We start from the raw sequence: 15131 nt of genomic DNA on the forward strand, positions 1-15131 counted from the left end.
GGGCTACCCCGGAGCTATACTCTCAACAAGAAAGTACAAGGCCCTCCCATCAAGATTGACCAAGGGTTTGATCGGGTTTCAGCTCTCAACCGATTGAGTGGCATGGGCCGTGCCACCCTCCCGTCTAAGAGGAAAACCTGGGCCAAAGAGGTATGTTGGCGAGGGACAGTCCGTGGACTGATCTCACCTCAACCGCTAGGTACCCGGTTTCCCTCCGCACGGGTCGCACCTCACGGTCAACGAGGTGCCCACTCTGTCACGGCTGTTCCCGAGCGGAGCACTTAGTTACCTGAGGAATTGACCCGGTCATCCATGCCGCGCTCGGGTGGTCAGGGAGGTCACTTTGACCTTTGCTCTACGAGAGAACTGTTGTGACTTAACAATTTTTATACACTTTAATATCGTCATTGTGGCTTTGCCCATAGACACATCGAAGTAAAAATATTATCAACAGATAGAGGCATTCATGGGCTGTACAGCCAATAACTTTTTATTGATATTCATAGCTGGGCACCCTTTAAAACAGGGGCACAATTGAGTGCATCTTTGGGGGACATTTTTACATGGGTCTACTCTTTAAAATTAAGATATTTTAAAATCTGAACTTCAGATCTCTAAAATAATCATTGGTATACAACAGTGACATGATGAGCTTTCAGAAACACTTACTTTTGGTTCGATTGGTTCAGAAACGGGGACATTGTAGAAGATTTACTGCTGTCAAGTTCATGAAACGAAAGATTTTGCGTTGTCTCCTCACAGGTCAAGCAGAAATTATGGTTAACTTGTAGAAGGTTCGCTGCTATCCAATTCATGAAACAAGAGTTTCCTCATTGTCTTCTCACAACCAGAGCTGCTTTCACACTCACAAACACTAATATGATTACTCATGACAATAAATACAAAAACGTGTCTTTGAGTTCAAAGGCTAAATGTCTTCCTCTTCTTTCCTTTCCCAAGCTGCTGCCTGAGCGTGGACGCATTTTGCAGTCTGTGGGCCTCAACAACAGCTTTTAACTACTTCCCCTTTCCTTTGATTTCTACTGTCCTCTTCTCCAATTTTGCGATGCTGGAGTGAACAAGTTCACCACCCTGCTCGCCCATCAAACCCAGGCCAAATCCATATCTTTTTATAAAAGGCAGACAGTGGTGCTTTAATATGTGTTGTTTGGGTATGACTGTGTTTGGAAATAATCGTCTGTACAGCTTCAAATATGCAGAAATTGTTGTTTCTATGATGGCAAACTCGGTTGTGTGTATTTTGTGAGTATGAGAAATGAGGTGGTGCACTTCAGCAAAGCTACTGTTCAGCAAATCAAATTTCTGTCTGATTGCGTGGGCTGCATCTACGATGTTTTGGTTAGATGTAAGAGCTGCAGTGTATGTGCAAATGTGTTTTGTGATGCTTGTGTACACAGGGCGCTTCAAGTATTGGTGACAGTGGTTTCCTATCAATGATCTACTATGGTAAACCTGAGGTACAATGCCATGCCCTTCCAAAACTTTGTCCAGACTTCCAGTGACAGGGCCCGTCCCATGTGCCAGCGAGTGTACTGTCACTTTCTCAAGTTCGTCAGCACATGCTGTTAATTCTTCCTGATATCTCTTTTTATCTCCCTCTGTCTCAGAAAAGACGAGACAGCCCTCCAAATGCATACATTTCTCTTCTAGCTGTCTTTTTTTTGACAATTCTTGGAACATACACGTCAAACTCAGAAAAGTTCTGGTCGTAACGGTAGTTCGGCTCTGAAAAAGTCTGAGCTAGCTGTAGATCCAAGGCGTGGGTTTCTGCCTCAAGCAAGTTGTGATGCTTGAGTGTGATTCCTAATAGAATATGAAGGTAGGGTGGCACAACCTTTTCAGTTTCTATGCCTATCAGAGGTTCCCTTATGCAGTTGTGAAAACGTCAGGCACTTGCTTTGTTTCCCTTCCCATATACAAAAAATCTCCTACAGCTAGATTCGATCATAGCAAGTGTTCGTTCTCTTGCGGGATCTTTGTGACTGAATATCCTGTGATTTGGTCAGACACCACAGGCAAGGGTAGGTTCCCCTGTGACCTGACAAACCATATGTTTTACAAAAAAAATCGTAGTCCCCGAACAAGAACAGAAGGATTGATTTGTCCTTCCATTTCTTTGTCTGGAGACTTTCAATGCCGACAGTAAGTTTTGAAAGAACTGCTTTCAAAACTTGATATGAGTCCTTTTGCCTGATCATTGAAACAACATGGGTGTGTTCCCTGCAATTTGGTTTCTCTAAGTTAACAACCTGCACAGAGATCTTTAAGTTTCCCCTGCCATGGTCCCCCCCAATTTTAAGCCAGATTTGATCCTCTGGGATGCCTGAGTTGTGCCACGTGAGTCTACCATCCTTCTCGTACTGGTCAAGAAGGTTAAACACAAACTTTTCAAGGTCAGGGACCCCTGCCACTGGCTCCTCCAACATGCTAGGCCCTTCACCTAATGACACCCTCACTGTCTCTATTTCTACAGTATCTGCCACTATGTCTTTATAAATTGTCCTCTCGCGATGCTCACTGGGGATGCAAACTCCCACCTTTTGCCACAGTCTCCTCCTCTCTCTATCTTGGTGCCAAGTCAACCCCATTGCTTCTTTCATGGCGAGGGCAAATTTTGCGTCTACAACAACTTTTTCTTTGATCCCACTTTTGCGTAAGATGTTGCGTCTAACTACCCTTGTCTGCCTCTTGAAGTCTGATGCATGTTGGATCTCTACGTCCCCCTTGCTACTACCCCCGACTGTTTGCCTCACTTTGCTTATGATGTTTGACCTTCGCTTTTTTGTTGGTGAGCTGGCTAGATTGGAGGGTTTTCTGTGTGAAATTATCCTTTGAAACACTAATGGCTGCCCTCTAGTTTTAAACTGTACCTTCCCTTTCTCTGCCGAAGAGTAAAGTTTTCTGCGTGTCATTTGTGTAGCGAGTGTTTCTTCTAAATGAGACAATGGTTGTGTAATAGGTCTCAGAATTGCATGCTCTAGTGATGTGTCCTTAAACTGTGCGAAAGGAGATGTTGCACTGTCTTTGAACTCTTTTTGTGTGCGTTTGGGTGTTGAAGTTGCCACTGGTGTCTCTAGGGTTAGATCTCTGTGTGGGGATTCACTGTTGATATTTCTAGTGATGATTGATCTACTATGGGTGTCTGTTGAGTACTTTCATGTGATAGTTCGTCTGCCGCAATTATATGAGTCAATGTTTCAACAGATGGAGGCTCTGGTGGGTCTTTTGAGCAAGACGGTGTTTGATGTACTTTTCTAGCACGACCTTTATTTTGAAGTGTGCAAAGGGAACACACAGGGCAAGCATCTACTGTTTTATTTTGATCGAAAGGTGTCCAGATGTGGGAACTTTCTTCTGTACTTTTTTGTGCTGCAGCTAGGGTTGCTTCTCGAATTTGTTTTCTTAAGGTGTATATGCGTTGTACACATTTGTTGCACAGTTCACTGGGATGTGTGTCTACACTATCCGATTCAACGTTCACACGATAGAACACGAGTAAGTCTTTCTTAAAATTCACACAAAAATATCTACTCTGGTTTGCCTTCTTAGCCTTTTGACTTCTGGCCCCGCATGTTCTACACAATTTTTTAAAACTCTCAAGGTGTAGTTCCCGTGTGTGTTCCATTTTCACTCTGGTAGTAGACTCTCGTAACACCTGTCGAGACAGAATCAGAGAAAGTGAAAGCGGGACCTCGGGGTGAATACCGCACGGGCAGCGCGGAGGCCGGGAAAATATCACAGGGTGAAGTAATAAAACTCGCCGTCCTGCTTAAGTTTTTCAACCAATCAAAACAATTTTTTCGCAAATAATCTCCTTACTGATTCTTAATACAGCAGAAAAATAACCGGTTACAATCTGAAGTTCACGAATTGAAAAAAAATCCTGATTTTGTAGGAATCCGAGAAAAACGTGCACCACAAGGTAGGGTTAAGTACAGAGGCAGTGCGTGCACACGCTCAGATCTAGAAACGAACTAAAGGATGCCAGTTATTTTGAAGAATCAGAGCTTTCATTTGATACCCCACACACCCATAGTGGTAAATAAGAGGGGACATTTACAGGGGTCTAAATCAAGAGAAAATTACAGACTTTCTCACCGAAATCGGCTAACAGCGCTATCGCCCAAGAAGCGATGCGCGGCCCGGCTGTCAGGTAGGATTTATGACCCCGGGAGGTCAGCGGACGGGTTAAACTAAGTGCTCCGCAAGGATAGTAGAACTGAACAGCCGTGCCGTGGGATGGGTGACCTCTCGTTTTGCTGCACATGAGGTCAGCGGTGGAAGGAAAGAAAGAAGAAGAAAGAAAGAAGGAAGGAGAAGAGGAAGATACACCAAAGTAAGTGTCGCACACTGATCCCAGAGGGTTGGGGTCCGTGAGTGACACTCCGCCTTTGAGGGGGTTGCACCTTCTGCAGATGAAGCAGTGGGTCTATTTATATCCCCCCCGACCCACTGGGGGTACCACGTTCTTACAGTCAATGCATGTCTGATGCAATAAAGAACTATAACATGGCATCTGTAGAGGGACACAAGTCTAAAAGAAAAACAAATAATATCCTCACCCTCCAGTTCCTTTTGAAAGATTCAGCACACTGTAAGCTTCCTCAAAGCTCATGGTTGGAGGTTTCTTTTCAACTTCCTTTTTCCATGCATCAAGAATATCTTTCAGCAAGCGGATCTGAAAGGGATTAGAGTAGAGAGACTTTAGAGATGCCACAGATACATTTTTAATCAATAAAAAGTAAATGAAATCTGTTCTTTATCTATAATTAACATCTTCAAATAAAAGCGAGAGAGAGAGAGAGAGAGAGAGAGAGAGAGAGAGAGAGAGAGAGAGAGAGAGAAAGAGAAAGAGAAAGAGAGGGGAGGAAGAAGGAGGGAGAGGGAGGGAGGGAGGAAAGGAGGGAGGAAGGACTAAGCAAAGAGAAGCACATTGAAATGTCACATTGACACAATGCTGGTCATTTAATGCTGGAAAAAAGTAAGACAGACAGACAGAAACAAAGGAGGGAAAGTAAAAAAATATGACCTACCAGTGGTGCCCTCTATCTACCCGCAAGGGAGAGAAGGAGGGTCCAAGAGACGAATCCAAACAAATAAGATCTTACAAAGACAAGATCGGATTGGTTGTCAGAGAGAAAAAGTAAAGTATAGCCCGACGTTCGATCCAGTCTACAAAATCACCAATCCTGTGGGGAATTACAGTGGAATTGCAGCTATGTCCTAGAGGAACAAGAAACAGCAGGTTGTTATCATTGTGATGTGCCTAAAGACATGAAAGGGTAATTTTATTTTAAGCCAAATAGCTACCTACCGGGTCCTTGATGGGCCAGTCCGGGAAGCGTGCAGTGTCGCACAGGTGTTTGAGATAGTAAATGTTGCAGAACAGCTCATTGTCCAGCTGCGGGAAGCTGATGGCTGGGATGGGACAATACTGGTAGAGGGCCCGCGTGTTGCTCTGGAGGCGAGGAGAGAAGTCCGCCAGGTGGGCTGCAATCTTTTCTATCATCATGCGTCTGAAAGAAGAGGCAAGACAAGACAGGTTGAATTTTAAGTATCACTTTTATAGAAAGATATAAAAATTTATGGGCTACATTATCAAGACACAAATTTGTTGCAAAGTGATAGGTGAATAAAGGAGAGCGAAAAAACAGGGAATTTCTAGGTCCTAATTGATAGAACATCTCCACCCATAACATCAAAGAAGGTCTTAAGGGCACTTTAGCATTATTTCTGTACTGTATGCCAAACTTACGAAAGACTTTGGTGTTCAATATAAAAAGCTCTCTACTCTTTACTAATCTTAACCATGATCTCAGCAGGCGAAGGAAACTTGAAATGAATTCACCCTGTAGATAGGTTTTACCTAATTCATAGCAAAGAAAGATTAGCCTAATTTAACTACAATTGATCATTCATTATGGATGAAAAATCATACATTTAATGGCGTTGGACTCAGATCTGTATTCGTACCCAACACATTATGGATATATGAATACTGCAATCTAACCAAACGGCAAATACCAGTTTTTGTCTTTTTTCTTTTTCCACTCTTTCTTTTCTTTAACCCTACAGCCACGGGCTCCACAGGGATGTCACTGGAATTTTGTGGAAATGCTTAAAAATGTATGAAGTTGCTTTCACAAAGAAAAAGACTTCACAAGTAATGTGGGGCTAAACAAGAGATAAATGCTTAGAATAATGACTGTTCTTTTAGTGAAAATAATGGAAATTGGTTGCTTGGTTGGAGAATAGGGATCACTGGAGGCAGTGCAGTGCCACAGCTCTTCCTCTCTACTAGTACCCTCCAGGACCCAAGAAAGGGTTGGCTGGCTGATCGTGTCAGTCATCAGCAGGTTGGATATTCTCCTAGCTTTTCCACACAGGTTGCTGTCTCTCCCTGACCCTCTTGACACACCAGCTTCCCTCAGTCTTTCCAATGTGAGTGATGTGGAGCCCTCATCTTCTCTGTGGCTGTTAAACCATGCTGTCAATGCTGCAATGACTGTCTGTGGATCTGTGGCATAGCGCCATCATTCTCAGCCTTATCGGCTAGCTCATCAGCTTGTTCATTGACACCCAAGGACTCGCCAGGTACAATCTAAAACAGTTTGCAACGAGACCAAGGCTAGGCCAATAGCTCCGTCAGTGTCACCCGCTCATTGTGTTTATCTTGTAATGCTTCCAACACTGAGGCATGTTAGGTTGCGTCCTCAGTCGAAACTCCTTGGGGTTTGTGAATGCATTGCTTAATTGCCCTAGTCACTCCCATCATCGCTGTTAACAGGCAGTACTTTAGTTCCACGGACACCCCGCAGAGCCCCGGCGTTCAATGCGACTCAAACCAGCCATGACCTTGGGGTCAAGAGGTCAGCACAGGGAATTTTAACTTACTGAAAGATTCACAATGAAAATGTTATTGCCATGATTTTTAGCTTTGTTTAACCTGTCACTATGCTCACACTATTACATCAGCAGTACATCAAACCACATATCGTCAGTCACCTGATGAAATCGTGACTTTCACACGAAGCATATTTTTACAGGAGAGGGGAAAAAACTGATTTTCTCCGTCATTCTGCGTTCAAGACATACACTAATACTAATTGGATAAATCTAGTACAGTGCCTTTAAGAAATAACACGAAAGACTTCCAGAAAGTAAGTACAGTTTTTAAATAATTTTAAAAGAAAAAAAATTTCCCAATCAAAACGATTTATTTTTTAAAACCTCATATATATGACTACTTCTCCATGTAGTCTCCAGAACTTTTGAAGCATTTGTCGTAGCATGGGATGAGCTTCTGAATGCCCTCATTGTAGAAAGCTGCCGCCTGCGATGTCAGCCAATGTCGAGTGTCTCCTTTGAGATCAGCGTCGGAGTCGAAGTCCTGCCTGGCTAAAAACTTTTTCAAATGCAGGAACAGATGAGAGTCACTTGGAGCCAGGTCTGGGCTGTACGATGGGTGCTTCAACTGTTCCCATCCGAAGGAGGCGATCAGGTTTTGGGTCGGTGCAGACTTGTGAGTTTTAAAATACTGATGTAGGGTGTCTTCCAAGCCCTACCACTAGCATCAGCGTGCATAGCAACGCGAAGCCTCGCTGTGCGGCGCAGCCAAAGGTGCCCTCAACTGGCCGCCATGTTTTAGTTTCAATTCCTCACAGCGAATCAGCGATCGCGAAGAGGGAGTTCCGCTTCTATAAGTGTAGAATTCTGTGGTCTAAACGGAACTTCTCTCGTCGACAAACTGTCAGCTTACCGATGACCGAGATCGAGCGCCCGTCGGTTAAACTGTCAGTTTGTTGATCAACGAACTGTACGTCTAAATGGGGCTTAAAAGCTTTTCGTGGAATTTATTGTAGTTGAGGTCGAAATTGAGATTAAGAATGTGGGAACATTGATTGCCAAACCCGTCCCAGTCTGATTTTTTGAAGTTGAGGCGTTCTGGGATCGGGAAGACCAAAATTGAGGTACAAAGACACTTGCAAAAACAGTTTATCTAAGCTTGGAGTAGATGTTAACACCTGGGAAGAAATAGCTGAGGACCGTAAAAAAAAAAGGAGGAAAATTATAAAGGAAAGAACTAAAATGCTAGAGAACAGCCTTAGAAACAACCTGGCTGAGAAGCGCCAACAATGAAAGGAAAACAGCAGAAATACAGAGCTTCGATCTACGACACTGACATGCAAGCACTGCGACAGAATCTGTGCTTCAAACATAGGAAGAATTAGCCATGAAAGAAGCTGCATGAAGACAACCTTGAGACCATCTTAAGCTACATTGACCGTCTGCATAGACGAAAAGAGCCATACAGATCTCTCAAAGTGGACTACTTACCAAGAGGCCACTGAGGTGGTTTATGTGCATGTGTGTGCATGTGTGTTGGTGTGCTTGCATGTGTGTTGGTGTGCTTGCATGTGTGTGTGCGTGTGTATTTGTATATGTGTGTGTGTGTGTGTGTGTGTGTGAGTGTGTGTGTGTGTGTTCTCGTGTGTTTATGGTACTATTGCAAACGTATAATTAGGTAGAGTAAACACGGCACGTAAGCCGACTTACGGACTTCCGAGTTCGAGGTTTCAGTAAAATGGGGGTAATTCAGATCCCTTGTTTCTTTGCTCTTTTGCTATAAATGCTGAACACTTTGAAAAAGTTCAGACTTTTTTCATTACAATGGTGTAAGTTGTTTGTATATCTGATTATTTGGAGCTAGAGAATTACCATGGAAAGGGAAGCCCCTTGCGGTCCGAATGCGAGGTCGGCCGGTTCAAAATGACTCCCATGCATTCGAATGCTTTGCAGAAAGATTGATGATTAAATATCGCCTTTTCATTTTCATTGTCGGAGAAGTATACAGCTTTGAGCGTGATTTCCTGTGGTTATTATTTTTTACCTTTGGATAGAAAACTTTGAAAAAAAAAGTTACCAAAGATCATTTTTAATACGAAATGTTTAAAATAACGGCTAAAAAAGGTACCAATAGAAAGAACCATTCTTTTTCTAATAGAATAAAGTCATCGGCTTGGAATTCTTTTGTATGAACCCTTCCACGAAATTCCGGGGAGCACTCAGTGTACTACAGTATCAAGTCAACTTGCTCGCCGCGAGGGCTGGTGCAACGCCGGCCGGAACAACGCTCTATGTTTTTATTGAAATAACGACAGATCATCTTGTTTGAAGCAATAAAATACTGATTTGTAATGATCTCACAGTCTTGAAACAAATTAGGTTCATTTCTTTTTTATAATGATTGTACTCTGTTAATGTAGAGATGCTTGGTGCACTTGGTACTCTTTTATTATCTGTCAATCATGGGGTTGCAGCCAGTTAGCGACTTCAGCAATATTATGTTAAATTGAAGCAGCTGCCATTCTCTTAAACATGTAATTGACTGACAGGTAAAAGTATGGTACCCAAATTCTCAGGAGACAAAGGCCTTTCATATGAAACAGATGAATTTGACATACAGCTACTTTGAAAATTTAGTACCTGGTACCTAGTATAAAGCTAATATTTTGTTGCATTTGACATGAAGTCCATTCTCGTGAAAATTATTTGTCCATAAGTTTTTTCTCTGTGAATGAATAGTTTTCTACTTCTGTATGCGACCTTGTAGTGGCATAGTCAAGATAACTACTAAATTTCCAAGTCCGTACCTCAATTCTAAGACCTCCATTGCTATGGAAACATTTAGCTCAACTTCGGAGGCCATTTTCTCCTTTTCGTGTTTTCTCACCTCGCACAATTAAAAGTTTTTAAAAATATTTTTGTTAAACATGGTCATATTTACTTAATTATTGTTTTAAATTAGGGAAAAGGTGATAGTTTTTTAAAATAATGTAAACTCAGATGTGAAATTTCCCTCTTATGACTGATATAGACCAGCAGGTATTAAAAAATAAATCGTTTTGATCGGGAAAATTATTTCTTTTATAATTATTTTAAAACAGTACTTACTTTCTGGACGTCCCTCGTAGTAAAGTAAATTTTTTACCGTAGACGTTCATTCATTTAAAAACTGAGATTCACGATTTGTATTTTCGAAAATCACATGATGTGGTCATGAATGTGGAATTCACAATTTCATCAGTAGGCTTTATGAAATGCCAGGTTGCATTCATAGTTATCAGTAGGCTTTATGAAATGCCAAGTTGCATTCATAGTTATCAGTAGGCTTTATGAAATGCCAAGTTGTATTCATAGTTATAAGGCATTGTGTTTTCTCTTATTAGAGGCCCTCATACATAAAAAATATTATGAAAGCAGACAATACTGTAATAAAAAAGATTTTAAACCACCAATTTAAAACTGAGTATGAAATTAACAGACTGAGTGAAACAGAAAGCTATTCTTTATTTTACTATGTCTTTTGATGGGTGGTGCACACGACAGAGTAGCTCAGGGTGGGTTTGGACGTGTTGTGACCGCATGATTGTTTTGACGTGTTTTTCTTTGTCTGTTATTGCTGCTACTCGTCTTTCCAGCTTGGCCTCGGTTGCATGAATGAGCTCACCCCCTTGCTCACCATGGAAGGCCATTCCAAACCCACATTTTTGTATCCAAGGAACGCAGTGTTTCTCAAGGATGTGTTGTTTGGGGATGACCTTTTCTTTTGATTGATTTTGATTGAGTAGCACGTGTTTTACGGCACTATCGACTCAAGACCTTTTATTTGCCTAATATGTTTCTGTATAATAATAATAATAATAATGTATTGCATTTATATAACGCATATCCACTTATGCAATGCTCTATGCGCTTAACATGATATATATCAATTTTAAAGGTACATAGTGTTACATACTCATGCAAACACATATTCACTCACGCACGCACCACACACACATACATACTCACATACACACATACGTACATATGCACATACGCACAAACAAACTCACAACGATCTACAGCTTGGATGCATTCTGTCTAATCGAAATATGATGAAAATAGAAATGATTTTAGTTTCTTCTTAAAAATTTCTAGATTTTCTGCTTCTCTGATAGTTTTTGGAAGCCTATTCCAAACAAGTGGGGCAAAATATGAAAAAGAGCGTTGGCCATATGATTTGTAATTTATTTTAGGCTTAACAAGGGTTGTTTTGTCACTTGATGATCTGAGACATATCTATAAAGACATATATCGTGTGATGCATGACTGAATATGTGGTATTCTCTCTAAAGTGATTGGCTTTCCATGTGCAATTACTGTGTGGATATCTTTGAAGGTGTCTTTTACGTGAACAAATTTCTCTCTCAGAACAATTAATGCGGTGTCTATTATGCTTTTATTTCGTGTACATGCAACTGTTCTTTTTGTTAAAAATGATGCTAGCTGTCTGTACACATGGGCTGTGATGTATTTATGGCAGTGGTTTCCTATAAATGAACGGCTGTGGTAGGCCTGTGGTGTGATGTTGTGTTGTTTGAGGATGTTATCAAATTCAGAGTAGGCAGGACTTGACCTTGGAATAAGCTCCTCAAACTCTAACAGCTGATCATGTACACTAGAACCCTCCTTCTCAAATCTCCCTGCTTCTCATGGATTATTGGACAAAACTTGACAGCCCTGTAACAATTGAATGTCCTCTTCGTTTTTTTCCAGCCCTCTTTCATTTTTTGACGTAGATATGCACATTTTGTCCTATTCCAGGAGCGCAATTCTCCATAGATTGATGGACCAGCTGTACATCTATATCATGTGCAGCCTTCTCAAGAAGGCGATGATGTTTGAGCACAATGCCCACCATATGATCATGTTGAGTGTGGCACTCCATGACAAAAATATTGTTAAAAATGACATCGAAAATCAGATGTAGTAGAGGCAAGAAAATTAAAAACAGCAAGGAAGAATGTTTAGAGTGCTGGGTTGGTATTTTTTAAAAATCACAGAAAATCATAGAATAACTTAGTGCACTTGAAACTTGCACATGTAAATGAAAATTGTCACCACAGTTGATACATGAATTTCTGTTTAAATCGTTGGGGGCCAGATTGAAATATTTAAATCCAAACTGAAAAAGTTCTGAACATTGAAGATGCCAGTTTGAAAATCACAGACTTACTTAAATCCGTTGTAAAACTGATATAATCGGACTTACAAGAAAACAAGTTATACCGGCTTACAGGTCAAACATAGCACGTTACAATGAAATCTCAATCGGCCTTGTAGCATTTATAGTTTCAGAGTTAGGAGGCTTTCAATTCGCACTAAAACACCATATTTACTACTGCCCCGGCACAGGAGGAGTGTCGTTGCGGTCACCCCAATTAACCCCTCTGACAAGTGATTTATGACTACGTGCTGGGCTGTCGGGCGGGGGCGGGCAGGGTGGTGAGGATGGTCGGGGAGAAACCGGGGAAGAAAAACTAAGTGAGCGGTCTGGACGGTATTTTATCAGCTGTGGGTGAGAAAGGCAATGATGATGAAGATGATCTGAGAAACAAACATTTAAATCATGTGAGAGTTTTTCCAGCAAAACGCATGCTGTCGACATAATATAGTGTAAAGCGCATAGAGCCTGCTGCTGAGCGGGGATAGGCGCTATACAAATGCTATCTATTATTATTATTAATAAATTATAATTATATGGCCTGGAAACCATGATTACTGATCGACCATCATGTTTGCTCAACGAAGTCACCTATATCTCAATGGTCTCCAGAGGCATTCACGGGGCCAACGATCAGCCCCGTGAGTCAAACACCGACAGATGAGATTGTAAATTCCATACAGTTGTGGGATTCACGGCACCATCAGGCAACTTTTGGGCCACAATGTTTATTCAAGATTTTCATATTACGTCAGATTACACGTTTGAGTTGAGATAATAGAAAAATAGTTTTAACTCTTGTCCTGCGTCTGTGCCGAGATGCGAATCTTATCAGCAACCGATTACGTCAGACATGCCGGGCAGGCCGCTTTTATCAGGTAGTATCATTTGATACAAAATCAAGCTCATTTGAAAGATTTTGTATTGAAAAATGGAAGTCTTGTTTCCTGACTATCCTTTCGAGCTCCTCATGTCTAAGTGGGTCAATTTCTTCTATAATTTCATTGGACGAACATCTAGAGCTACCAACTTGGCGCGTTTTGAATGAGACATATGCCTCGATTACAAACCAACGCAGGCGGTTCTAGAAGAAAGCCACAAACACACACAAACTCAAGCAGACTGACGCACACACACTTGACCTGAGTGAATGGGGATCCGACTCGGGACCCGAATTTCACGTAAGATGATGCGCGGTGCGCATGCGCTGAGCCAGGGGCTACACTGATTCCGGACCAGTAAGTAGGCGAGGTGCCGAAATAGGCTTATCGGGTGACATAAACCCGGCTCCCGCAGGACAATGGTTAAAGGGAAAATTTGTGGAATTCACGGTTTTATCAGGCGACTAACGATATATACTTTGAATAACCATCATCTGACTAATTTTTAGTTTTTAGAGCAATCGTGCTACTCATTAAGAGTAGTATACCAGTCCGACTGTAACACTTTTTGTCAAAGTGTGTCCTCTAAAAATTGATATTATAAGACAGATGTGAAGACTAAGCTGTGTGACCAAGGAAACAAATTCATTTCGTGAAAAGAAACTGGTAAATAGTCCCTAAGCCTCTTCAGGTAGTACAAAGGGCCAGCCGTAGTACAATAAAGTGGAAATAACAGTGAAAAATAATAAAACAATATCTTCAGCTTCATTTTCAAAATCCACCGTTTGTGTTTTTAATTGCCCAAGTCAAAGAAAACAGCCAATACTCAAACCAAGGAAATCTCACCTCATTTCACTGTTCCAGATTGCCTCTGGGGTATCAAACTCTCCCAAAAAAATCTGTGCAAATTTGTCAGGAGAGTAATTCTCCAGGTAACAGACCATAGCCTCAGGCAGGATGGGACCAAGGACACTGCGAGCCAACACATCAGACGTCGTGTTCTGGAGAAGAGAGGGACATCTCTTGTTTCTTAATGCATTGTTTAGGAAATTACTTTATATAACACAAGAGAGAGTAAATTTGTCATGCAATTACATCCCATTGTTCATGCGTTTGGCACATAACATTGCATTTCGTTTTTTAAAAATAAAAGAAGTCACAATCATTGGAATATACGCTCTTGGGATGGGTACAACTCTTTAAAAACAATACTTTGTAATCAATTCAGGTGAGGAATATTGTTACATAATCTTGAATATTTACTATTTAACATGCAACACTTCTTACTCCATCACAAAAAAAAAATCTGGAAAGTATCCAAGCCCAAGGCCTTTATTGAAGGGTAACAGATTAGTCATTTCAAAGAAAATAACTGAACGAGTACTTCTAGGATCTTTTGCAATGGTAATAAATCAGGCATTATGAAAAATGGAATAAGATGTGAGAGCCCACCTCCTCCGAGCGGAATGCTTGCTTAATGTGAGTGTTCTTGAGGAAGCGTGCGACAGGCAGCACATTGGATCCTGTGTACATCATGATGAAGAAAAACACGCCAGACAGGTAGAGGCGTGACACACTTGGGTTGTCCTGCATTACAAGGAACAGCAGCGATGCCACTTTCTCCACTAGCACAGGATCAAAGGTCAACAGGAGCTGGAGGGGTAAAAAAAGAAAAATCAGTGTTGTGATTGTATAGTTGTCGGTTCATTTCTGTGATTGTCTGGTGTCATCCTTTGGGTCTAATGTCAATTATCTTATTAATTTCTTGACAACGCAATTGTAATTAATCAATGATGGCTACATTAACAAAAAGATATAACAATGATTTTTAAGAAGAGTTATACACCCCCCCCCCCCCCAAAAAACAAAAATATTTTTAAAAATGAATAAAAAACTGCAACATGAAGAGCAACAGCTTCTATACCAAAAAAAGAGCCAGGTAAGTCTCGACTGATTTATTGACTAACACAGTACAGGACTTTCACACAATCCTGTTCAAACTACCAAGTCAACTTGTGGCACTAGATGCTGAAAACAGCCCATAACACTCTCCTTACGGAATGCACAAAAACGCAATAATAATAATTGCATTTAAACAGAGCATATTCTGATTTTTTAACAGGGCCGCCTACCTCATAAAGTTCCTATTTCCGGTAAATTCAGGGTCAATTTCAGGTATT

General features: G+C 41.2%; 1 protein-coding gene across 2 annotated transcripts in view; it reads right to left on the reverse strand.

Moving 5' to 3' along the window:
* Positions 1 to 15131, reverse strand: part of LOC101847707 (dnaJ homolog subfamily C member 13) — a 336952-nt gene that overhangs the window by 144210 nt on the left and 177611 nt on the right. For both annotated transcript variants that reach the window (XM_005092779.3, XM_005092778.3), the window contains exons 30-33: positions 14404 to 14604; positions 13798 to 13952; positions 5336 to 5537; positions 4584 to 4699 (exon numbers count right to left, since the gene is read on the reverse strand). In XM_005092779.3, the coding sequence (XP_005092836.1) occupies positions 4584 to 4699; positions 5336 to 5537; positions 13798 to 13952; positions 14404 to 14604 (674 nt within the window). The remainder of the gene's footprint in view (positions 1 to 4583; positions 4700 to 5335; positions 5538 to 13797; positions 13953 to 14403; positions 14605 to 15131) is intronic.

Source organism: Aplysia californica, unplaced genomic scaffold, assembly GCF_000002075.1.
Source record: "Aplysia californica isolate F4 #8 unplaced genomic scaffold, AplCal3.0 scaffold00052, whole genome shotgun sequence".
NCBI lineage: Eukaryota > Metazoa > Mollusca > Gastropoda > Aplysiida > Aplysiidae > Aplysia > Aplysia californica.